We start from the raw sequence: 25,700 nt of genomic DNA, 5'->3' as shown, positions 1-25,700 counted from the left end.
CCTTCTGCACTATCTTTATTTTCTTACATTCTATCCCCCCCAGGAGATTGGTGTCCATGGCCATCCCTTGGGGTGGGACCAGGCACAGGTAAGGAGCACTTCCCAGGGCAGGAGTGCAAAAACAGAACTGATGAGTTCCTCAGTCAGTTTGGAGCCCACTGAGTTGGGTGGAAGTGTTAATCTGCTGGAGGGCTCTGCAGAGCCTGGATCCAGTAGTGCTACAGTCAACAAAGTGCCAGGTACTGTCTTTGGGTCACCACAACCTGCTGCAGTGCTCCAGGCTTAGGGAAAAGTGGCTGCAGAGCTGGAAAACAACCTGGGAGTGCTGGTTGGCAGCAGCTGCACATGAGCTGGTGTGTGCCCAGCCAAGGGCACCTGGCTGGTACCAGGCATGGTGTGGCACTGGGACCAGCAGTGCCCATCCCCTGTGCTGGGCACTGCTGAGGAACCACAAACCCTGGGGTCACTTTTGGGTCCCTCATGACAAGAAAGACCTTGAGGGGCTGGAGTGCATCCAGAGACAAGAACAGAGCTGGAGAGGGGCTGGAGCACCAGGAGTAGCTGAGGGGTCTTAGCCTGGAGAAAAGGAGGCTCAGGGGGGTCCTTGTGGCTCTGCACAGCTCCTGCCAGGAGGGGACAGCCAGGAGGGCTCAGGCTCTGCTCCCAGGGAACAGGGACAGGACAAGAGGAAAGGGCCTCAGGTTGTGCCAGGGGAGGTTTAGATTGGATATTGAGAAAATTTCTTCACTGGAAAGGGTCCAGCCCTGCCCCATCCAACCTGGCTTTGAACACTTCCAGGGATGGGGTAGTCACAGCTGCTCTGGGCAATCTGTGCCAGGGTTTCACCACTCTCACAAGGAAAAATTTCTTCCCAATATCCCTGTATTGGATTTGCATAGCCTGGTTTTTGGTAGCAGGGGGGGCACAGAGGTGGCTCCTGTGGGAAGCTGCTGGAAGTTTCCACCGTGTCCAGCAGAGTCAATCCCTGCTGAAGAATCCTCTGAAGATGGACAGGCTGCTGGCCAAGGCTGGGCCAATGAGAGAGGCTGGTAAGGCTCTGTGATGACATCTTTAAGTATTAAATACTTGGCAGCAGTTTGGGGGGGAATTCACCTTGCAGCAGTTTGGGAGGGCTGTGTGCCCATGGGGGAATTCAGAATTCACCTTGCAGCAGTTTGGGAGGGCTGTGTGCCCATGGGGAGAATTCACCAGCAGGGCTGCTGCTCACAAGAGCAGACTCATGCTGGAGAAATTCCTCACAGGGGAAGGACTCCTCTCCCTGAGCAGAAGAAGAACTTGGCTGATGAACTGACCCCAAACCCCCCATGCCCTGTTTCCCTGCACTGCCAGTGGGAAGGAGGGAGGGGCTGGGGGGAAGAAGGTGTTTTAAGGGCTTATTTCACCTCTCATTATCCTCCTCTAATTCTGTCAGTAATAAATTCACTTTGCAACCCTAAGCTGAGCCTGTTTTGCCCTTGAAGTGTTTTCTCCCAATCCTTATCTCAATTCATTCAACCCTATATTATTTTTTTTTCCTCTCCTCTACCCAGCTGTGGCAAGGGAGGGTGAACCAGTGACTTTCCTGGGTGCCTGGTGTTGGGCAGTGCCAAACCATGGCAATCCCATCTAGCCCTGCCCTCTGGCAGTGGGAATCCATTCCCCCTCATCCTGGCACTCCAGGCCCTTGTCCAAAGCTCCTCTCCAGCTTTGCTGGAGCCCCTTCAGGCACTGGAAAGCTGCATTTTGCTGAGCTGGGGAAGGTTTGGAGAGCAGAAGGGACCATCTTGAAAAAAACCCAAATCTTGAGCTCAGGGTTTTCCCACGGGGGAATGGGCATGGCTGTGAGGCAGGAAGCTCTCACCTGGTTCAGTGGCCTGGCAGTCCAAGAGGCTGCTGCAAATCTAACAGGAGTGGGGCTGAGGGGCTGCTGTGCTGCCTGGTGTCAACACCAAAACCTGGAGCTGAGGCACCATCAGCTGAGGGACAGTCAGAATGAAAAAAAGGTTTTTTACAGAATTAAAACTTGCCCTTAAACATGATGACTTTGAACACTGCTGTCCTCTGTTATGGCACCTTGAGGGTCTCGTGTTCTGCAGAGGTTGGGCAGTGAGGGTGGGCAGTGGGGCTGGCACTGCACCCTCCTCTCTTTGCTCATCAGAGCCCCCTGACACAGAGCTCCAGCTGGATCTGATCTCCCAGTGTGTCCCCATCCTCCTTCCTAGCTGTGACCAATCTGATTTGTAGTAAAAGAGACTGTAAAGGTAAACAGGACATTTTGGAGCCTGATTCCAAGTTTCTCCAAATGCTTCAACTTCCCTGAGTCGTTTCTTGGGTGCTCTGAGGATATCCCTATTTGTAGCCATGATATTTTCTGAAAAATCCCTTTGCCAGGATTTTTCTCCTGAGAAGCTGAGAGGCCTCAGGAACAACATGTAAACATTGATTATCTGCTGCTGTGGAATGCAACAGGTGGATCTATGATTGCTCTCATGTGGTTGTTTCTAATTAATGGCCAATCACATTTAGCTGTCTCAGACTGTGGTCAGTCACAAGATTTTATTATCATTCTTCTATTCCTTTCAAGCCTTCTGATGAAATCCTTTCTTCTATTCTTTTAGTATAGTTTTAATATAATATATATATCATAAAATAATAAATCAGACTTCTGAAACATGGAGTCAGATCCTCATCTCTTCCCATGTCGGGACTGCCTGCAAATTTCCACACCTATTCTGATAAAATGAAAATAAAGAGAGAATTCTTGCACAACAACAAGGATGTTCACATGTTAGCCCATTTGCTCTTCCTAATTGCACTGTGTTGTAGAAGCTGGATTTTTAGGCTAAGTAAGTAAATTATAAACTCAATTATAAATCCCTTATGTTTCCTTTTTCTCCAGGAATATACTTTTTCTTTGTAACAGCATCCATCCCATTGGCAGTGGACAGCTCAGTCTTGGGGCAGAAGCAGCTTGCAAATGCAGTGCTTTGAAATCTGAAGCCGGCATTTCTCCTCTTGATGGGCTTCTCTCTAAATCCCAGCAGCTAACTCGACTGCAGTGGGCCCCAGAGCTGGGAAAGCCTCTGTCAGGATTGCCTTTGTGAGACTTCTCTTCTGCTCGCTGGTTTTTTTCACTGTGGATGTTTGGATTCAGGAATTAGCTGTCAAATGATTTGGATACTTAGAGGATGAAGAATGAGAACGCTTCTGCTTCAGTCCCTGCTTCCAGAAAAGTTTCACAGTGACCATTGTGCCTGTTCCTCACTAAATCTGGGCTCTGGCAACAGCAACATGTGTCTGTTACAGAAATCAGCATTGCTGCCACTCTCACTGCTCTGGGACAAAGCCTAATGCAACTTTCAGCTTTCCAAACCAATTCAGGACTGCTTTCACTATTAATCCCCTGATTAATAATTTTTAAAAATAGAGCTACATTTCTTAATGAAAACCATGTTACCAAGTTGTTGCTGATGGCTCTTGGGAGCAAACCTCGTGTTTTATTTCAGGTTTCACCATCTGCACAGGAGACAGGAGGACGCTGGAAGTGAAGCTGTATCTGGTGGCTATGTGAGTTTATGACACCAAAGTGTATTTATCTGATGGGAATATGTGTTTACTTAACAACGAGCAGCTGCCAAATGGAGTGCTGTGGGTAATTGTGCTACAGATTTTAGCACTAATAAGGCAATAAGAGAGTAAGAAGGAACTTAACCCTCGCTGTGATGTTATCTCAGTCTCTCCCTCACACGCAATTCTATTCCCATATATTCACCAAAAATCCTCTGTGTGACAAACAACTACAGAAATGCAAAATTCTGGGAGTATTTTTGGAAAGTGCGCTGGGTTTTCCTTGGAAGGGAACACACTGTCCACTGATTCTGCCATTTCACAGAACCTGACAGTAACTCACCACTGTAAAACAGAATTGTTTTCTGTTCTGCAGGTAAGAGGCAAAGGTGGTAGTAATATTCTTCAGGTTTTTTCTCTAGTCCCTCAGGCCATATAATAACACTGTTTTTCACATCTGTGTGAAAGAAACTGCTCTGTGCTTCAGGTTATGCCATATTCCATAGAGTTCAAACACTCACAGACTGCTTTGGGCTGGCAGGGACCTTAAAGATGAACCCATCCCACCCCTTTGCCATGGGCAGGGACACCTTCCAATAGACCAGGCTCTTTCAAGTCCCTGAACACTTCCAAGGATGGGGCAGCGTGAGGGTGTTCACGGGGGTTCTTGGATGAGGGAAGAGATGAGGATCTGACTCCATGCTTCAGAAGGCTTGATTTATTGTTTTATTATTTATATTACATTAAAACTATACTAAAAGAATAGAAGAAAAGGTTTCATCAGAAGGCTGGCTAAGAATAGAAAAAGAATGATAACAAAAGTTTCTGTCTCGGTCAGAGCCAGCTGGGCTGTGATTGGCCATTAATTAGAAACAACCACATGAGACCAATCACAGATCCCCCTGTTGCATTCCACAGCAGCAGATAACCATTGTTATCTGCTGTTCCTGAGGCCTCTCAGCTCCTCAGGAGGAAAAATCCTAAGGAAAGGATTTTTCATAAAACATGTCTGCGACCGGGCAGTCACAGCTGCTCTGGGCAACCTGTCCCAGGGCCTCACCAGCCTCACAGGGAAAAATTTCTTCCCAATATCCCACCTAACCCTGCTCCTGGCACTAGGAAGCCAATGAGTGCCTTGTTCAGGCACTCTAGGCACTTGTCCAAAGTCTCTCTCCAGACTTTTGGAGCCCCTTTAGGCCCTGGAAGGGGCTCTGAGGTCTCCCTGGAGCCTTCTCTAAGCTGAGCACCCCCAGCTCTCCCAGCCTGTGCCCAGAGCAGAGGAGCTGCAGAGCCCTCAGATCATCTCTGTGGCCTCCCTGGGCTCACTGCAGCAGCTCCTTGTCCTCCCTGTGCTGGAGGCAGCTCTGCAGGGCAGGGTCTCAGCAGAGCAGAGGGGCAGAATCCCCCCCTTTACCTGCTGCCCATGCTGGGGGCTCAGCCCAGGACAGTGCTGGCTTTCTCTCTAAGGTTTCCACAGACAATTCCTTCTGCACTTCCTGGAGCTGTGAGCTGACTCTGAGAGGTGTCAGAAATGTGAGAAATCAGACACTTGATAGAAAGGCCAAGAAAATTGGAATTACAGCAGCAACTCCTGAGCTTTGCCCTGGCACTGGAGCAGGGGCAGCTCTCACATGAGCCATGGGCAGCACAGCTCCCTCCTCACCTGAGCAGGGGCAGGTCCCTGCTGCACTCCCTCTGTGCCAAGCATTGCTCTTAAAAATGACTTCCAGACAAAGTTTTCAAGTGAAGGAATCCCCAACAGTGAATTAGGTGTAGTTTTTGAAGCTGCTGAAGCTGCTGAGCAAGTTGTTCTGTGCCAACTGGCCTCAGCACCTGGCAATGTAAATTACATGTGTTCAGGAACTCTGAGTTTAGTCACACACTCCTGTCTCTAATTTTATACAAAGCAAGACATTATGGAGGCAATGCAGCATGACACAGTGACAGTTTGATTACCAAAAAGAGAAACAGTGCTTTGATACATGTTTTTTTAAGCTTAGGTTTTTTATGTCCTAAGCCATTGATAGAAATCTTCTCTGCTGTATTTCAGGCCAGTTCAATCTCATATCAAGTGCCTAATTCTGGTGATGGTGTCCATGTTTCAGCAGGGTACAGATAATTTTGCCTAGTTCTGTTGCCTGTCATTGGCTAACAGCTCAGAGCAGGAGCTTTCTCCCTTTGCTGGTTTTTGGGGAAGACTGCTTCCTTTCCCCCCAGCTTTAGGGTGGATCAGTTCAGCTCCCTGTGCCAGGCATCTGTGAACAGCACATGAAGATTTACCTTCCCACCACTCTGTCACTTGTTGTCCTTGCATTTCCACACCATCCCTTGGAACCTTGTATCGATATAAACTTCAGGTGCAGCAGGCTACAGAGGGCTTCTTGGTGTGAGAACAAAGAAGGGAAGTTAGTTAAAAACTTTGAGCCAGCAGAGGCATAAATGAGGAACCTGAGCACTGATTGGGTCAAACCAGTCTCATTTTCCTTCTTTAGTCAATTACTGTCCTTCCCCACTCCTCCCTCCAGCAAACCCCATTTGTTTGGGATAAAGTCACATACCCTTTTCCTTTTTCCAGAGATGCAATGCTCCTGTCCTCAAATGTTCTTCCCCCCAGCCTATGCTTTTTCTCCCTCTTCCTCTCCCATGTCCTTTGTTGCTTTTCTCTGGTCCTAGCCCTGTATTCCCAGATTGTTTGCTGTTCACTCAGCTGGGCAGCTGACAAGTTCACTGGATTTTTGATCTGTTGACAATGATGTGTAAGAGCAGCCAAGAGAGATGCACTTTTCCCCTGTTCTTTCCCAGACTTTGGTCTTCAATCACCTGGGGTAAATGGTCTTCCTGTGTCTAGGCTGGGAAAATGGAGTTTATTTGGGTTTCCTTAGGCTGTAAGACAAGCCTGAATGTAGTTCATTTAACTTCTGACAGTCCACTGCAAGACATTGCACAATTTTGAAAAGTAATTTGAGATGTTCAGCTGTGAGAGTCCCAGAAGTGCTGCTGGGGTTGCTGGGGGTTTTCTTTGTTATTCTTGGTGGCAGGGATGAAACACACACCAGGCAGAGCAGCCATGCCCACACTGCACCACAGACACCTGGCCTGGCTCCCTGGACACTGCTGTGCACAGGTGGCACACACATGTCCCAAATCGTGTCCCCCTTGCCCAGATTCCCCCACAGCCTGTCCCAGGGCCAGCAGGGAGTCACCAGTGACCTCCTCCACCCCTCCATCCCAGCCCAGCCCTGCTCTGGCTGCTGCGAGCTCACTCCGAGAGGTCTCAGCAATGTGAGCAATCAGACACTTGGATAGAAAATTCCAATAGACAATTGGAATTACAGCAGCAACTCTTGAGCTTTTCCCTGGCACTGGAGCAGTGGCAGCTCTCACACAAGCCATGGCTCCCTCCTGCCCTCCAGCCCAGCCCAGCCCTGCTCTGGCTGCTGTGGTGTGAGGCACTTGGATCTCCACAGCCCAGTCTGGGCTTCACCCTTTCACTGCAGGAGACTCCCTCACACACATCCACATTCCAGGATCATACACATTCCAGGAAAATACAGGGAAGGTGGAGATTGGATGCATTAACCTCTGGCAGCCAGCACAAGAAGGTGCTGTGCAGAGAAAGTTGAGTCTCTTCTTTATGTTAGGAAAATTAATGGAGGGGCACCCTCTATGCCCACAGAGCCTCTTCTTTCCAACCTACACCTTCCCTCTGTTTTCCTTCCTGCTGGCACCCTGGGAGCTGGAGGGGACCAGTAACTGTGAGAGGGGAAGACAAAGCCTTGTTGTAGTGAATCATGTATTAAAAGACTTAAAGATTTTAGCTGAGGGTTAGAACCAATTCATCTTGTTAGGAAAATTAATCCGCAAATATCAGAGGTTTATGTCCAAAAAGGAGACAGAGGAGTCCTGTAACTTTAGCTAAATGAAGGGAGAGGCCATCGGGCATTCCCCTGGGGTCTCTCACATTTTTGGAGGATGCAGCCTCCTTTTTATCCTAATTTCCCTTCTCTCTTTCCCCATTTCTGAGGTACTTGAGGGGGACAGACTCCCCAATACACCTGATACCAAAGATTTCCCTCTAATGTATAACCCTCCCATTTAATTTTTAATTCTTGTGGAATTTAGGGGTTTTTCTTCCCCATTGTTTCATCTTTCAATATCTAATTTCATTTATCAGCAAACCTAAAGTTTATTTGTAAAAGCAAATATCTTTTTCCATTCACCAACAGTGGAACCCTTCCCATTGTTTCTTTTATGTCCCAGTGCTGGTTTTATCTACCAGCAGACCCACACTTGTTTGTAAAGACAAATCCATATTCCTCTCAATATTGAAGCTAAATACACCAACGATAAGTTAATGATTATTAGATGCTTAAGCTAAAGCTAATTGTTATATTATGAGCTCATTTGTGGAAGAAAGGAGAGCAAGTGAACCATTATAGGAACATATTGGAACCAGTAGAACAATGCCCAGCACCTTATTAATTAATGATGGATTAATGTGTTAATCCATCATTAAGCAGGGGGCTTTGGATTGTGACAGAGGGTCACAGAGACCTGAGGAAGACCTTCCTGACTTCATCCCTGGGACCACTGACCCAGTTTGAGACCACTGACCCAATTGAAGAGAAGAATTGTGCAAGTGTGAAGGCCTAATAACCTCATTTTAATACAGAGCAGGGATGGGAGGTGCTGGGGTTGTGCATATGCATGTGAAAAATGCCAATCACTTGTTTTTAAAATTTTTAAAGTTTAATGGTAATAAAATGATAATAAAAATAGCAATATTATTAGAGTAATAATAATTTGGACAATTAGGATTAGGACAACATAAGACAATAGAAACAAAGAGTTAAGGACAGTCCAGGTACCTTTTTCTGGGCAACATAAGCCCAAAAAAGGACCCACATTAACAGAGGATTAACCCTTAAAACCTATAGCTTGTTGCATATTCATACACTTCATACATGATGCATAAATTCCATTCAAACACAGGATTCTGTCTGGTCATCGTCAACTTCTTCCTCTTAATCCTAACAGCGTCTTCACGACTGAGCAAGGCAGGAAGAAGTTTGTTTCTTCTGATTATGGAGCAATAAATTCTTTTTCTCAGAAAGATTTAGGTGTCCTGTGGCTGCTACTTCGGTGCAAGTCCTTTCTTTTAAAAAAAGTATCTTACACAGCATAGTTTCTATTTTAACATTATGTTATAACCTAGAATTCTATTTAGCACACTAATTAAGAAAATTAATACAGCATAACTTTCTAACATAACACATACAATATTCATTTTAATATTTACAAAAGGCCAATCATAAAATACACATTTTTCACACTGGGTTTGTAGGGAGCTGTTTGCCTGTTTCCCTGGAGTCTGGAAGGATCGAGGCATTTTTCCTTACAAACAAACTGTGGATCTGCTGGTAGATAAAACCAGCACTGAGAGGAAAAAGAAACAGTGGGAAGGATTCTGCTGATTTGTGAATGGAATGAGAGGGATTTGTCTTTACAAACAAACTGTAGGTCTGCTGATAAATAAAATTGGATACTGAGAGATGAAAGAAACAATGGGAAGAACTATAAATTCCATAGGAATTCCACTGATTGATACACAGAAAAGACAAAGAGGTGGGGGGAAGGGGGTTAAATTAAAAGAGGGTTTTAGGTATCAGGCATATTGGGAAGTCTGTACCTCACAAGTACCTCAGGCAGTGGGGAAAGAGAGAAAGAAATGTGGCCGGGAAATTAGGATAAAAAGGAGGCTGCGTCCTCCAAAAATTTGAGAGACTCCATGGAAAATGGACATGACTTTTCCCTTCATTCGAATAAAGTTACAGGACTCCTCTGTCTCCTTTTTGGACATAAACCTCTGGTGTTTGTGGATTAATTGTCCTCACAGGCCTGACCGCTGGGAGCTCACAACCAGCGCCTGTGGCGCTGAACCACCGGTTTGGGCGGGACCCTCTGCCCGCAGCGTGTTGCTGTGTGCTGGAATCCCGGTCTGCTCCGGTTTTTATGCATTAAAACTGGGTTTAATTCTTTCTTTGTTTCCCGGTTTAATTCTTTCTTTGGTGGGGAGGGCAGGTTAGGATTGGGTCCCCTCACGCGGTCCCCCGTGAGCTCCCGCCCCGGCCGAGCCGCCCCACAGCGCCCCCTGCAGCCGCGGGGGAATCATCGCACCCGCCCGGCCCGCCGGGAGCCTCCCGCGCCCCTGCCGGCCGTGCCCGGAACTGCAGCGCGGGGGAACCGGCTTCGAGGGAAAAAGATGTCAAAAATAGGTTAGAAAGTGTTAGAAATGTTGTGAATAAGAAGCTTGACTAGGCCAATATTCAAGCAGCAATCAATTTATTCATTAATATGGTAAAGTATGAGCAATACAGGGCTGGGTACAGTGGGGGAAGTTTTCCCTCCAACTGCACACCGATAGTTGAGGGTTACAGGTATTTATAGGGGTACTCATCAGTTTTTTCAGCAGTTTCTACTTCCAATCTTTTACTCATCAGCAATTTTTATTCCAAATTATTACATCACAATTCTATACACTATTGTGATTTTCATTTCTCAGGATGTATCTCAAAGGAGTATCCCCAGATGGTGACGGTCCAGTTTCCGAAAGAAGAAAGACGAATCCCATCTGGTGGGGTCCAGCTCCCCAGATGTGTGTCCACCTTTTAATTGCAGAGACTATAAATCTCATAACAGTGATGTCCAGCTTCCCTTGGTCAAAACCATAAACCCTTGAGGTGATGTTCATTTTCCTTTCTCAAACTGTTTTTCTCTGCTTTATTAAGGTGTGAGATAAGCATATTTCCTTTATATATATTCCAAAGCTATAGTTTCCAGGATACAAGTAATATTCTAAAATTATACTTCAAAAGGTTATTATTGCAGAACTCTTTATGGATTAAATGCAAGCAAAAAGCAACATCTTTAACACCTTAATTCCAATGCTCCTAAATCAACCAGGGTAATTGCAAACAAAAGATAGGTTCAAAGGCCTTTTTCCATGCTTTATTCTTCTCAGTTATTATTAGAATTTGCAACTATCCCATTGTCAGTGTCCACACATTTCGCATTCACAAGTACACACATCACCTGTTTTTACCTGACACGAAACACAGCTTTGCATCTCACAGAAAATAGTTAATAATTGTAAAGCATGTACTGTTAGTTTGGTTATTATATTGTAAAAGAGGTTAAAAGGGTAGTTATAAGAAATGCAGTACGCATCTTACTGTATTACACCTAAGTAAAGTGCACCACACTCTAAGGGAAAGGAGCCAGCCTGGACAGAACTGTGATGGCAAATCAAGCGCCTTAAACCTTCATGCAAATGAAGGATCTCAACAAAAACCAGTCCAAAGAGACTAAAAACAGGATAAAAACGGGGCATCTGACCCAGGGAAGCTGTGCTGCTCCACCTGGAACATCAAGGATATCGCTGTTCAAGAAGACCCGGTGCTGGCGCTGTAGCATCCTTGACAGGAACGCTCCTGCTCCGGCCACAAGCCCCTTGCTTTAGGCCTTTTCTTTTTTATAAGAAATGCTGAAATCACTTAGTACAGAAGTGTGGTCCTGTTTTTTAACAAAGAGACTTTATGGGGTTTTCTAGGTTTTTTTGGTGGTGCTGACATTGTTGTTTGTTATAGATACATATTATAATATTGGCTTTTTGCAAACATTAACACAGATTTTATATGTGTGGTGTTGAAATAACTTTGTAATAAAGATGTAGTTTTTATTTCTGTTGTTAATTAAGCTTAGACATAGTAGTGAAATAGCTGATATAAGGATGCTTGTGTTAAAATGCATGCTTGGATGGGATAACATCCAATGAACACAGGATGGGGACACCTGTACAGATCTGCCAACTATCAGCACCCACTGACGAAGACAGTGTGGACCAAGACCCAAAACTGAAGATGATGATAAAAAAGGATTAAAACCACAACCCAGGAATAAGCATACTCTAAAAAGGCAGATCCAAGGAGGAGATATGCTGAACAGTTCTTGGAACATTAAACTAGCTTGGGGAAAAAGTTTACTCTGCATCAGGATCTATGAATATGCAACAGGCTGATGTAAGGGATAAGGTATTTAAGGTGTAAGATAACAGAGTGGTCTTGGCTGAGCGCCAAAATGCACCCTAACATCCTTTTCTCCATAGTCCTTGTCTCCTATTGCCCTTTATTAAACTTTTTAAATTTTCACAGGAGAGTGAACGTGGTTTTCACATTGTTGTTTGCCTAGTTACACATATGTATATTAGTAAAGAAGTGTATGTATCTCACTTTCCCCATATCTTTGCCTGAAAGCCCTTTGATTTCAGAGTTAAAATAATTTGGAGGGAAGGGGGTCACATTTTCCATTGCAGAGGAGGTTTCTGCCTTCCTGGGTGGACACCTGGCTTTCAAAGCAAGACACAGCTTCATTGCAGTCCCTCAGGTCCTTGATTCCATTCTCTGGTTGGGGTGAGCTGTTCCTGTGATCCAGCATTGCAAGATGGGAGGTGGGACAAGCCAGACACGGGGCAGATCTGAAGCTGGAGTGGCTTTTCCTGGATTGGGTGGATTTTTAACTGCTTTGGGTTAGGACTGACAACTGAGGCTGTCAGAAATGCCACTCCCAGGGGTCCATTCATGTCTGCAGAAGGAGGGGCTCAGCACCCATCCCGGGGAGGACTGGCCATCGCTGGCCCTGGCCAGTGGCAAAGCTGGTGCCATGTCACCCAACCCAGCCTCCTCCCTCCCATCCAACCCACTGCTTTGAGAACTGGGTGCTGACCCTCCACCAGGAGGAAGAGGAGGGACAAACAGGGTGAGACTGGCTATGCAGGGACCCTGGAGTGGGATGCAGGGTTGGGAGAGGGACAGTCTGGGGGAAACACTTTTTTTCCCTCTTGGAAACATAATTTTGAGGCTGGATGATTGCATGCTGTAGGCGAAGCTCTGAGTCATTCTGTGTGAAATTTAACTCACCCTCTGCAAACCAGGCACAGAGCTGCTTGGTAAGGGCTTTATTGGGCAAAGCTGGCTCCAGCAGGAGGGGAAGCAAATCCCACCCATTCCCAGGGAGCAGGGCTCAGTGTGTCCTGCTCTTGTTCACCTTCCAGCAGGAGTCTCCTGGTGCAGAGGGTCTGCAGCTGGTTCTGTGTGCCCAGCAAAACCTCCCTATGTCCAGGCAGGGAGAAGGAGCCCAGCAGGATCTGTCAGCTGTCAGGACTCTTGAGGCAGGGCATGAAGGAAGCTCAAACCTATAGGATGCAGGCACTCCATCTCATGGCCTCCTTCAGCCCCAGTGGCGGAGTTTAGCTCTGCTCTCCTTGGAGCGGCTCTCGGGCGTTGGCAGTGCCAGGGAGAGGAGGTTCTCAGGCTCCAGCACAAACATGCTATACAGGTTCCAGAGCAGCATGGCCAGGAGGGGCAGGAAGGTCATGCTGAAGCCAAAGGCACGGAAGGAGCGGCCGATGGCATAGGACATCCAGAAAATCAACCTGGAGAAGGCAGAGAGTGCAGGCTGAGAGCCAGGGTGATGCTGTGGGGCTGGCACTCAGTGGTTCTGACCAGTGAGGATTTGGGGTGATGCTGTGGGGCTGGCACTCAGTGGTTCTGACCAGTGAGGATTTGGGGTGATGCTGTGGGGCTGGCACTCAGTGGTTCTGACCAGTGAGGATTTGGGGCTGGCACTCAGTGGTTCTGACCAGTGAGGATTTGGGGCTGGCACTCAGTGGTTCTGACCAGTGAGGAATTGGGGTGATGCTGTGGGGCTGGCACTCAGTTTCTGACCAGAAATCTGAGGATTTCCCTGCTGGAGGAAGAGGAACCCTTCCTGGCTCTGGTGAGCTGGGTGAGGCGCTGCCAGAGTGGGAGTTTGCTCCAAGGGATGGTGCTGGCACTGACAGAGCCTGGGGTGAAGGAGCCACTTACCTGGAGATGGCGAAGAGCCCTGTGAGCAGTGGGATGAGCTTGAGGAGCTCCTGTGGGAGGTAGGTGGCCAGCACGGCCATGTTGAAGAAGTAGAGGATGAAGAGGTGCACGGACTGGGAGACGTAAGTGCGGTGGATCTCCACCTCCCGCTGGAGCTCTCCAAAGGGCTCCAGGGCAGAGGAGCAGAGGCGGGAGATGCCGCTGACGATCATTCCTGAGGGACAGAGAGAGGTGTTTTGTGGAGACAGCCAAAAACTCCACAACTTTGTGAAAGTTGTGAAGCCGGTATGTTTATTACAGCACCAGACGCATGTGGAGATTGTTCTCCTTTAAAGGCATGCGTACCTCTGGGAACTTCAGGTCCCTTTTTATCCCCCTCTCAAATACATCTGTATACAATTTCACAATAGGTTCATACATATTCATTTTTACGAATTTCACGTGACATTTGCTGCTAGTTTTTCTTTATCAGAAAGAATTCCTAGGTCAGACTGACCTGCTCTCACAACAGTCTCTCTGCCTATCACCCTCTGTCTCCTCCCCTTTATTTCTGTCCTTCACTGAATCAGTTTCCCTGAGCCTAGGCTTTACAGTCAAGCTACATAGCTACATTTTCTAACCACAGACTCAAAGATGTACATTTCACCTAAATCAAAATAGATTTCTACTCTGGAGAATTTCTACTCTGTCTCACAGGGGCTCAGTGAGTGCCCAGAGGAGCCATGGTGGACTTTGGGGAGCACCAGGACAGGAGAAAAGCTCCATCTGCTGCTCCTGGTGGGAGTATCAGATCCACAAAGAGCTCAGCTCCAGGGCTCATGAAGCCTAGACCAGGAGCAAAGTGCTCACAACCCAGCCCATGGCTCACCCAGCACGATGGGGAAGGTGGCAAAGGTGGCACAGCGCAGTGTGTAGACCAGGCGGGCACTGACGGTGGGCAGCAGCGGGGCATCGAAGGGCAGGAAGATGTAGGCTCCATAGATGAGGCAAGGGCAGAGGAGCAGGGCCCCTGCCACCGATGCCACGGCCTTGAGGTTATCAGTGCCACAGTCCCTGGCACACGGGCACTGCGAGCCCTCAGCCAGGGGCTTGGCCATGCGCCCCTCAAAGCCCGGTGGGTTCCTGTAGCGCGAGGGGCCAAGGGGGAGGAAGACCTGCTTGTGGTGAAGGCTGCTGGCTCTGTCACTGGAGGGGACACTGGGGGGAACATCCCCCCTGCCCTCCTCCCGGGGCCATGGGGTCGGGTGCTGCTTCTGCTTGAAGGGGCTCTGCTCGATGCACTGCGGGTCAATGGGCACAAAGACGTGGGATGCCATCACGGGCAGCTGGGGAACTTCCTCATCTTCGGCCTCAGCTGTGGGGCAGGTGGGAACAGCTTCCTCTGGGTCTTCATGGCCTCCCTCAGGACTTGAGCGCTTCTTTGTCTCCACAAGCTCCAGCTGGCCCCGGGCATTGTGCTGACTCTGGTCCCATGGCAGGGTGGCATCAGGGTCTCCCAGGTGCTCATCTGGGGCTGGTGGCACCTTGTCCAGGGCCACCTTGCCCAGCTCCAGCAGAGCCACCTCCTCGGGGGGCAGGACAGGGTCTGCAGCAGCCATGAGAGTGCTCAGTTCCACACTGCCAGGGATGCAGCTGGGGGCTGGTAACACTGCTGCCTGCACTTGGGGTGTTCAGAGGGGACAGAGTTCCTGTCCTTTCTGCTTTCACCCTGGAGAGACAGATCAATTTATATCAGAAATGAAAGGTTTGGGGTCACGTGCACAGCCCCAGTTACAAAGTGGGAGCAAACTGGCACTCCTGGAGCCCTCACCACCCTCCTGTCCTTGCACTAGGAGGGGAAAGCAGTGCCTGGTGTCCCCTGGCAGCGGGGTCAGGTTCTGTCCTGGGAGGGTGAACCCTGGAGCTGCAGGTCTGGCTGGGAACTGCTTCCCCTGCTGAACAAACACTCTGGGAGCTCAGGCTGGGCACAGCCCTGATGATACAGTTGGCTCCTCAGTGGCTCTCTCCTGAGCAAGGACCAGCCAAGCTCTGGGGAGAGGTGACCTGGCTGCTTCCCAAAACCGTGGGGACAGCCAGCATGAGCCAGGTTTGCTGCCTTTTGTAGCTGAGACTGATGTGGGGTGGCAAAAGGGGCTGCTGGTGCCCTTCCATGGGCTCAGGAGGCACAGGCAGAGCTCCCATGTTGTTGTTACCCTTTAGGGGAACCCTGTCTCTTGGCCCATCCCATGTGTCCCGCCTGTCAGAGCAAACTTATCTTAGCAGAATTACAATTGAGAAATACGAAGTAGATTCTCTCTTTCCTCAACAATTTTAAGTTTGTCCAGAAGTTTGACAAGGAGAACACTTGAACAAAACATCTGTTTGAGTGTGCTCAAGTCCAAACTGAAGGAAGGGATTTTTTTCTAGAATTGCTGGGGATAGGGCTAACCAGCCCTAACTAAATACTCTGACAAAAACTGGCAGCCATATGAATTAGATACACACAACTCTCACTGAAGGACATTTCCAGTGGAGGGCTGAGACTTTTTCCCCAATGAACTGCCAATAATCCATAAGCAGATTTTTAACTATCTATATGGGAAAAGATTGGAGCAAAACCAAAGCACTTTCATCCCTGCACCCTCAGGAGCCTACCGGCGTGGGGAAACTGAGGCACAGAGCTTCCTCCGAGCTCCACACACGGAAGCAAGGCTGAAACAACTTCTTAGGCCTCCCACACCTCCAGCACCTCATCCTGGACCCCAGGATGAGCCCCCAGCCCATCCCGGAGCCCCCAGCCCCTCCCCGGCTGCAGCACTCACTCGGGCACGGGGCCATGGGGGATTCCAGCTCCATGGATTCCCAGCTCTGCAGGAGACCCTGCGCGATTCCAGCGCTCTCCCGACCGCCTCCGTCCCTCAAACCTGCCCAACCGGCTCGGGTGGGGCGGGCGGAGGGGCGGGAGCTCCGCCCGGCCCAGCCCGGCCCGGCCCCGCGGGGATCGGCGGAGGGCACGGGGCAGCCCCGGGACCCCCGGTCCCTGTCCGGCCCGTTCCGGGTGTCAAAACGCCAATCGCTTGTTTTTAACATTTTAAAGGTAATAAAATGGTTATAAAAATAGTAATACAATTAGAGTAATAATAAGTTGGATAATTTGAATTAGGGCAATATGAGACAATAGAAACAAAGAGTTATGGATGTCCGGGTACCTTTTTCTGGGCAAAATACGCCTGAAACAGGACACCCGTTAACAGAGGATTAACCCTTAAGAGCAACAGCCTGTTGCATATTCATACACTTCATACATGATGCATAAATTCCATTCAAATACAGGATTCTGTCTGGTCATCATCAACTTCTTCCTCTGAATCCTAACAGCGCATTCGAGGCAGGAAGAAGTTCGTTTCTTCTGATAATGGGGCAATAAATTCTCTTCCTCTGAAAGACTGAGGTGTCCTGTGGCTGCTATCTCACTGCGAGTCCTTTCTTTAAAAAAGTATCCTACATAGCATCATTTGTATTTTAACATTTTTTACAACCTAAAACTCTGTTTAACACGCTACTTAAGAGAATTAATACAGCATTACCCTCCAACACTACACATATAATATTCATTTTAATATTTGCGAAAAGCCAATCATAAAATACGCATTTTCACACAGGTGTGCCAAGTTAAAGAGCTCTCTAAACTCACACACAGTTTAAAAAGGAGACAGGAAAGTCAGACCCTGTTTATCCTGCGACTGTGCAAGGTGGAGTTTTCCACAAATCAAGCACACCAAGGGTAACACGAAGTTTCATCTTTTAAACGGTAAAATTTACATTAACCCGTCTAATACACATCCCTGCCCACCTAAAGAATATTTATGTAGCGTCACCTAACACAATGCTGGAAATACCAAGTATTTTTATTTCATTGAGTGTGAAAAACACCAATCACTTGTTTTTAAAATTTTAGAAGTTTAATAGTAATAAAATGGTTATAAATATAGTAATACAATTAGAGTAATAAATAATACCAAGTATTTTTATTTTATTGAGCAATTTTTATTACAGAAATTAGAAAAAGTTCCGTGCCGGCATAGTTATGTTTACAAAAGGTGAGAAGGTTCAGCTTGAAGACACCACTGGGGGAGAATCCGACGGGTGCCTGGCCGGTCCCTGGGGACCTTCGGCAGAGCGGGATCCAGAGCAGGGAGGGATTTCCGCGCTGTTCGCCCCGCTCCCAGCCCCACACGGGGCGGGCTCTGCTCCAGCCCTCGACTGGGACAAGGGGATCCCGGCCCGCCCTGGCCCTCAGCCCGGCCGTGAGGCGGCGGCCGCCATGTTGCCAGCACTAAGTGCGGGCGGCTCAGCTCTCGCGAGACGAGGTCGCCCCCACCACCGCCCTGCCCGCCCGGCGCGGCGCTGTCGCCGCCGCGGGAAATCTCGCGAGAGCATCGAGGGCCAGGGGGCAGCCATGGCGGCCGAGCGGGCCCGGGGGCGGCGGCGGCGGCGGCGCGGGCGGTGCTGAGGGGCCGCGGGGCCGGGCCGGGCCCGCCGCGGGCGCCATGAGCCAGGGTGGCGGGGCCGCCGGCGAGAGCGGCGAGCCGGAGGCCAAGGTGCTGCACACCAAGCGGCTGTACCGGTGAGCAGAGGGGCCGGAGGGGATGGAGGGGCCGGGAAGGGGAGGGAGCCGGTGCCGGGGCGGCTCCAGATGAGGGTGGGGAGAAGCAGCGCTGAGGGGTCGGGGGTTACTCAGGGAACGGGGAAGGATTTGGGGAGGGAGGGTAACAGGGGGTGCACGAGGAGAGCAGAAGGAGAATGGGGCTGGGGGTGACGGGAGGGGATTGGGGCGGGGAGGTTGGGCCAGGCTGGGGAGGACCAGGGTGAAGGAGTTGGTGAGAGACTGGGAGGATAAAGGAAAGGAGATGGGGGAGTTGTCAGCGAGGATGGAAGGAAAAGAGATGGGGGAGTTGTCAGTGAAGGGTTCGGGGGACTGGGGAAGGACATGGTAGAATTGAGATAACAGCAGGGATGGACGGGGTTGGAGGGGCTCTGGAATCCAGGGGAGACTGGGGGAACGACGGCATAGGGGATCGGAGGGATATTCAGAGACAATGGGGAAAGGAGATGGTGGAAATTAGGGAAGATAGAAGTGAAAGTGTGGGGAAATCCAGGGAAAGGATGCAGTGCAAAGGGAGAGGAGAAGGAGGAGGTTTAGGGAAGACTGGGGAAAAGAGTTGTATGAGATGCAGAGGGGATAAGCAGGACATGGAGGGGTTCTACGGGGAAAAGGAGTCTGGTGGCTCCAGAGCAGATAAATCAGACCAAGGGACTGTGGGAGATGCAGGCCAGGTGGGGGAATGCAGAGATGGGGGGAGGAGATAGGTGGGAGAGTGGCAAGGGGGTCAGGGATAAGGGGACACTGAGGATGATAAGTAAGGACATAAGAGTTGGAAAAAGGAGTTCTGTGGGATTCAGGGAGAATGATGGGGGCTGAGTGGAAAGGAGCTGTTGGGATACAGTGGGATAAGGGTGAGATGTGGGGTCATCCAGGGAGAGGGGGGTTGGAGAGGGTCTCCTGGCTTTGGCAGTAGGCAGGGATTGTGTGAGGAGTGCTGCAGAAGAGGATGTGATGAGCAGGAGTGTGAGCTGGGGCACTTTGCTGCTGTGTGGAGGGCAACACAGCTCCAGCTTTGCAGATCTTTCCAGTTCAGCACTGCCTGGGACTCTGCTCCCACATTTCCACTCCATGCATTGGAAATGGCATCAGAGAACAGGACTGGGGCACTCCTGCTGGCCTTGGTGAGCTCAGGCCCCCTCTGCTCCGCTCCTCACCTGTTTTGTGAGGGCAGCCCAGAAATTGTTCCCTTCTGGCTCAGGTTCCCTGTCAGTACAACAGATCCACAGGAGTTCCAGCAGCAGCTCTCAAAGATGAGCAAAGTGATGGAGACAAGAGATGAATTTTACATGGGGGTCCATTTCTTTGTGTCTTGATGACATTGGCTGTGTCCTTGCATCTTGTGGGACTTCACTGCCCTCCTCTAGAGCAGGGCAGGGTTTTGCCTCCCCAGCAGTAACTGCAGGTGTGGGTGGTGGTTGTTTTGTGCTCAGTGCAAGCACGTTGCTGCACTTTGGGGGTTCAGTGGGTTGGTTTATTGGTGTGATGGAGGTATGGGCTGCACAGTCCTGCTGGGGAGCTCTGTGTGTGCTGCTGCCACGCTGAGACACCTGCAGTGATGTCCAGCACATCAGCTGGAGCAGCAGAGTGTGGCACAGGCCTGCAGAGGATGTTTGTCCTTCTGCCTGCAAAGCAGAATGTGTTTTGTTGGAACCATCCTTGTCGTGGTTCCAGACCTGCTCTGCTTTGTTTTCCTGGTGCTGCTCAGCTCATCTGTCAAGCAGAACCTCACGTTCTGCTGCAGAGAACTGCCTGTGGCCAGAGGAGGGATTGTCATCCTTGCAAGGGAGGGGTTGTTTTCTGTTTCAGTTTTTGTAGCAGAATAAGGTGTGTGGTTGCTCTAGAGGGTTTTTACAGCAGAAAAGGAACCACCCTCCTCCTGCAGGGACAGCTCTTCTTTAGTGGGGAGGAAGCATTGTGATTTTAGCACAGAATTTATAGTGCCTGCAGTGGCCACAAATTTCCGTCTCTGTAGCTGACAGTTCTCTGAGCAGTTCCCACCTTAACAGTCTCCTGTCAGTTCCTCTGTCTCAGCCTGAAGTGGGAGTTTCCTGCCCCCCGTTGTGTGCTGAGCGTGGCCCGAGGGCTCCTGGCTGTCACACTAAGCGGCGCCTTTGAGTCACAGATGCGGGAATGCCACAGCTCTAAACGGCGATCCCATGGGATCAGCCTGTGGGAGCTGAGCTCAGCTCTCCAAGGTCCTTGCCTGTCAGAGTGTCCTTTCAGACCCATTGCTGCCCATAGGATGCACTTTGATCTTTTCTAAATCTTCCCGGATTGGCAGTTCCCAGGTTCCACCTTGGGATGTGGCAGCTGCATTATCATGGGTGTGCTTTTACAATGCCTGTTGTGGCATAAGGTGAGCAGGTTTATTTTACAGGTTTCTGGGTAACCATTAGCTCGTGGACTCAGTGCTGCTGGTGCTGTGTGGAGCCTGTTCCAGGCACTGTGGTTTGTGGACTGACACATGCCACAGCACAGCTAAATGACTTGCAGGTCTTTTCTCTTATTAATGTCTTACTCCTCACACACTGTGGCTCTTAGTGATGTCCTAAATAAAGAAACAGAGGGCACAAATGTCCCTGCTGTCCTGCTCCATCCCAGACTGTTAATGACATGGAGGAGAAGGGACAGATCAGTGTCTGTATGGCATTGGCCTGTTTCCACCCTGCTTGGCACCATGGGCTGTGTTTGTTTCCTTTAATAGACTGGCATCTGATGTGCCTCCTTTGTGGCTCTGATGTGCTGTCTGAAAGCAATGTTTAAACTCAGCAGGTGGAAAAATGGGTCCTGGAACAGGATTTGTGCTCTTAACTGCTGGGCAAAGTTGGGAAAGTTCAACCTGTGGTCTTGGTACAGATGCTAAAGTGCATTTCCAGCAGTGCATGGTCCATAGCTCCTGTGTTGGTGTTTCCCAGCATATCTGGAGTGAGGCTGGCTCCTGTCCCTTTTGTCCTCACTGAATCCTCTTTCCTCAGCAGCACAGATGTGGGATCCTGGCAGGGCATCCCCAGCTGTCACAGATTCTGCTTTGCTCCTGCCTCCTTCTCTTGCAGCAGCACCAGAGGGGCTGTGTGGATTGTGGATGGGGACAAGGCAATGTTCCAGCCCTTAGGGCTCACAAACCACATCCCAGTGTGTCAGACTTGCTGCTCTCTGCTCATCAGCTCTGTTTCATTACAAACACTGAAAGAACAGCAGAAATTCCAAATGTGTGCATGTGCCCATCCATGGACTGTTGTAGAAAATTATGTTGTATGGCAGATGCCCTCTGGGCCACCTTGAGGGGAAGGTGATATCCTTCTGTCCCTGGAAGGAAACATTTCTGTACTTCTCATTTGGCAGGGCACTGGGATCATTCCCCACACTGGCTGTCATGGACATGTGCTCTTGTTTCAGACACACACAGCTGAGATTTGTTACTCACAGAATGTTACTTTACAGCTGTTTTGCTGTCTATGTCAAGAATCAATTATTGTAGTTTATTTGTAGTTCTCTCTGGGAATCAAATGAAGCAGCAATTCCTATTTTCTCTGGTCTCCCTGTGAGAGGAATCCAGTCAGCTCCTGGTGTGTGAAGGGACTTGGAGAGCCACAGGAGAGCAGTCCAGGCTGCAGGAAGATGTGCATTGCCTGTGCTTTGTGGGGTTCTGTTGTGGGGCAGCTAAAGTGGGGTTTTTTTGGATTGTCCCAACCCCAATATGAGCTTGCAGGGATGCTGCACACTCAGTGCCTGTTACCTGTAAACCAAAATGTATTTTACCTGTTTCTTTCCTTGCTATGAAGGTATGAGGCTGTCAGAGTTTGCAAACACCCTCCAGGCCTTATGAGAAAGAGGGCAGTGAGCAGGAGGGGCTGGATGTCAAGATGTAACAGGATTTTTTGTGTGATTCTTACAATCTCCTTGCTTTTCTTCATGATTATTCAGTAGGAAGTTGGTTCAAATCTATGGTGTTCTGCTCTCCCAAGGCATTGCATGAGATGTTTCTATTCCCCACGCTTCCCTTTTCCTGATTCTGTGCTTACTGGAAACAAGTGAGATTTCTCTACCTTGAGTGAGAGGCTTTCTGTGGCATAGCAGGAGATGGGACATTTTCTGTGTGAGCTCTGGAATGTTCTGGGGCTTTTTTAAGAGATGTTCCTTTGGATGTAGTGAGTTTGTGAGGAGATTTGCCTTGCTGGGAATAGGAAACTGTTGGTTACTTTGCAGTAACATCTTTAGTTTTCAAGGAAGATTTTTGTGTGATTCTTACAATCTCCTTGCTTTTCTTCATGATTATTCAGTAAGAGGTTGGTTTGAGTCTATGGTGTTCTGCTCTCCCAAGGTGTGGCATGAGATGCTTCTATTCCCCACACTTCCCTTTTCCTTTTTCTGTGCTTACTGGAAACAAATGAGATTTCTTCACCTTGAGTGAGAGGCTTTCTGTGGCAGGAGATGGGACATTTTCTCTGTGAGCTCTGGAATGTTCTGGGGCTTTTTTCAGGGAGGTTCCTTTGGGTGTAGTGAGTTTGTGAGGAGAGATTTGCCTTGCTGTGAAGGTGCTGGCATAGGAAACCTTTGGTTACTTTGCAGTAACATGTTTAGGTTTCAAGGAAGATTTTTGGTGTGATTCTTACAATCTCCTTGATTTTCTTCATGATTGTTCAGTAGGAAGTTGGTTCAAGTCTATGGTGTTCTGCTCTCCCAAGGCATTGCATGAGATGTTTCTATTCCCCACACTTTCCTTTTCCTGTTTCTGTGCTTACTGGAAACAAGTGAGATTTCTCTACCTTGAGTGAGAGGCTTTCTGTGGCATAGCAGGAGATGGGACATTTTCTGTGTGAGCTCTGGAATGTTCTGGGGCTTTTTTCAGGGAGGTTCCTTTGGATGTAGTGAGTTTGTGAGGAGAGATTTGCCTTGCTGGGAATAGGAAACTGTTGGTTACTTTGCAGTAACATCTTTAGTTTTTAAGGAAGATTTTGAGGAGTGACCATGGGTAGGGTGGATCTGAAGCTGAGGGGGAGAACAAGGACCCCTGGGGTGGGTTTGGTGGCCTCAGATACAGGCAGAGCAAAGGCAGAGGCTGGAGGTGACCCCTTGTGTAGGAAGGGTTGGCTGTTATTGTTATTGTGCTTTTTTGAGCTGTCCCTGAGCTATGGATGAGGTTCAGCACTAATGGTGCTGAAAGTCCTGGGTTTGTTTCACTGCAGTGTTCAGAGCTGTGGTGTGATTTGTTCACAGCTACAAACTTCTCAGTGTTTGAGATTTGCACACAGTGTGGGATTCTTCCTCCAGGAGGGTCTTGGGCAATGATTCACCAAAGTAGTTTTTTGCATGGCTCAGAGGTTTGGAGGTTGCTTGCTCTGTTTTTTGGGGGAGAAAACCTTGGAACAAATTTCCTCTCTCTGTTACCTGTCACTGAGGGAACTTTAGGGGTTCAACCAGTGAATCCCTGTAACAAAGATGGGGAAGTTTTGGCAAATGAGAAACTTGTGTTGCCTTCTTTTGTAGGCAGATTGGTAAGAAAATGGGAGTTGGTGGAGGTTTGAATCTTACACCATTAAAACTTACCCCATCAAAACAGTAGTTTTTAGAATTCAATCAATTTTTTAACCACAGAGTTTAAAACATTTAAATGAATCTGAATGTAGGTATAGCAGGTTTAATTGCTGAGGTTGCCAGCGAGTCCAGAGACATTTCTGATTTTGCAGCTGTAGAAATAATTGATGTATTTGATCAGACAGGCAGAGGTAAATGGTGATTAAACCACTGTTCTGCAGAAAAATGCCTATAATTCTGTATTCCATAACCTTCTTCAGAGTGCAAAAAGGAGGTCAGTGACTGTGGTGTGGTGGTACAGGGCAGTGTGCTGACAGTGGGACTAAATAGGGTTCCTTGCAGCCACCTCTGATCTGCAGTGATCCCAGGTGGCCTCTCCTGAAGCTTTGGTTCTGTGTTCTCTTGCAGGGCAGTGGTTGAGGCCGTGCACAGGCTGGATCTCATCCTTGGCAATAAGGCAGCTTACCAGGATGTGTTCAAGCCAGAGAACATCAGCTTGAGGAACAAGTAAGTTGGGCAGCATGTTTGTGTTTGTGTTTGGCTGGGGGAAATCCGTGTGAAGCAACACGTGGAGCTGTTGAATCTGCAGTTTTAATGTTTATTTGGTTTGTAGTGCACCTGTTGACCTGGGATCCTTCCAGGTTTTGCAAGCAGAGGCTGGGTTCCACACCTGTACTTGAGCAATGCAATCCATGGCTTTCCTGGATATCATTGATACAAATAAATTGTCTTTGTGTTGGCCAATTCTTTCCTTGTAATAAAAACTGTGGGGCAGAAGTTTCTTACACATGTGTAAAATCTTTTATCAGGGGTCAGGGTTGTTGAGCAAGGAAGATTATTCTTATTAATTTTTGAAGCTGTCATTACTGCACTTCAGGAAGTCACTGATGGCCAGCTGAGCCCAGAGGGCACTGCTTTAAGCATGTGGCTTTTCCTGGTGCTCTTGTGTGGGAGTGATCCAGGCAGATGGCAGAGCTCAGCCCTTGTAATGGATTTGGATTTTGCTCTCTGTGCTTCTGTAGTGGCAGCTGTGTTTGAGGCTGCAGGACCCACTGACAATGCTCTGCTCTCTGTCCAGGCTGAGGGAGCTGTGTGTGAAGCTGATGTTCCTGCATCCAGTGGATTATGGAAGAAAAGCAGAAGAACTGCTCTGGAGAAAGGTTTACTATGAAGTTATCCAGCTCATTAAAACAAATAAAAAGGCAGGTATCTATGGCTCTGGCATGAGAAGGTCTCTGTGCAGTGGGTGAGGCAAAGTTGAAAGCTTCATTTGCTTGGAGAAGCTGTGGTGTGAGCCCAGGGTGGGGAGCTGGGCGCTCTCACATTCCTGTGGGGCTGCCCTGTGCCTTTGTGTGGCACTGGGCACTTAAGCACTGATGTGCTGTTGAGAGACCTGATGTTGCAGAGGGCATTCCAACAGAATTTGCTTATTTTTTGTGCTCCCCTCTTCATCAGACAGATCTCTCCAGGTAGAGTGATTGTTTCAAGTGCTTTATCAGTGCTGATTGTTTTTACAAGAGTTGATCACTGGAAGATCCTCAGTGCTCTCCTGGCTTTCCAGGGGTCTGGGTGCATTTAAGGTGCTCCAACCAGATACTTTGATTTTATTGATTTATTTTTACAAGCATTTCTCCTTGATGTTAACCCTTAGTAAATACTACTAGGGGGAGCACTGTGGAGCAGGAGGAGGTACAGAGCTGTGCAAAACCAATGTTTTGCTTCACCCTCAGTGCAGCTGAGCCTGAACTGTGCCCAGGGCTGCATTAACATGTTCCTTTTCCCTCTCCCAGCACATCCACAGCCGCAGCACCCTGGAGTGTGCATACAGGACTCACCTGGTGGCTGGCATAGGATTCTACCAGCACCTCCTGCTCTACATCCAGTCCCACTACCAGCTGGAGCTGCAGTGCTGCATTGACTGGACACACGTGACAGACCCTCTCATAGGTTTGTGCTCAAGGTGTTTGGTTCAGAAATTCACCCCACAGGCGGCTTCCCCTTGCACTAGTCCATATTTGTTTCAGCATTCA

General features: G+C 48.8%; 2 protein-coding genes across 2 annotated transcripts in view; one reads left to right on the top strand and one right to left on the bottom strand.

Moving 5' to 3' along the window:
• Window positions 1-12,563: 12,563 nt before the first annotated feature.
• On the bottom strand, window positions 12,564-16,402 carry TMEM79 (transmembrane protein 79). Its single transcript, XM_064732555.1, has 4 exons — window positions 16,292-16,402; window positions 14,359-15,198; window positions 13,491-13,704; window positions 12,564-13,057 (listed from the first exon to the last, which is right to left on the bottom strand). The coding sequence occupies exons 2-4, from the start codon at window positions 15,086-15,088 to the stop codon at window positions 12,853-12,855; spliced, it is 1,149 nt and encodes a 382-aa protein (XP_064588625.1). The 5' UTR covers window positions 15,089-15,198; window positions 16,292-16,402; the 3' UTR covers window positions 12,564-12,852.
• A 1,549-nt stretch (window positions 16,403-17,951) lies between these two features.
• Window positions 17,952-25,700, top strand: part of SMG5 (SMG5 nonsense mediated mRNA decay factor) — a 31,278-nt gene continuing 23,529 nt past the window's right edge. Inside the window, exons 1-4 of the mRNA XM_064732431.1 lie at window positions 17,952-18,096; window positions 24,079-24,177; window positions 24,749-24,872; window positions 25,461-25,617. Of these exons, the coding sequence (XP_064588501.1) occupies window positions 18,020-18,096; window positions 24,079-24,177; window positions 24,749-24,872; window positions 25,461-25,617 (457 nt within the window). The 5' untranslated portion in view covers window positions 17,952-18,019. The remainder of the gene's footprint in view (window positions 18,097-24,078; window positions 24,178-24,748; window positions 24,873-25,460; window positions 25,618-25,700) is intronic.

The sequence above is a fragment of the Zonotrichia leucophrys genome, chromosome 25, assembly GCF_028769735.1.
Source record: "Zonotrichia leucophrys gambelii isolate GWCS_2022_RI chromosome 25, RI_Zleu_2.0, whole genome shotgun sequence".
Taxonomy (NCBI): Eukaryota; Metazoa; Chordata; class Aves; order Passeriformes; family Passerellidae; genus Zonotrichia; species Zonotrichia leucophrys.
The sequence above is the reverse complement of the archived record's forward strand: the minus strand, read 5'-3'. Positions and strand labels throughout refer to the sequence as shown.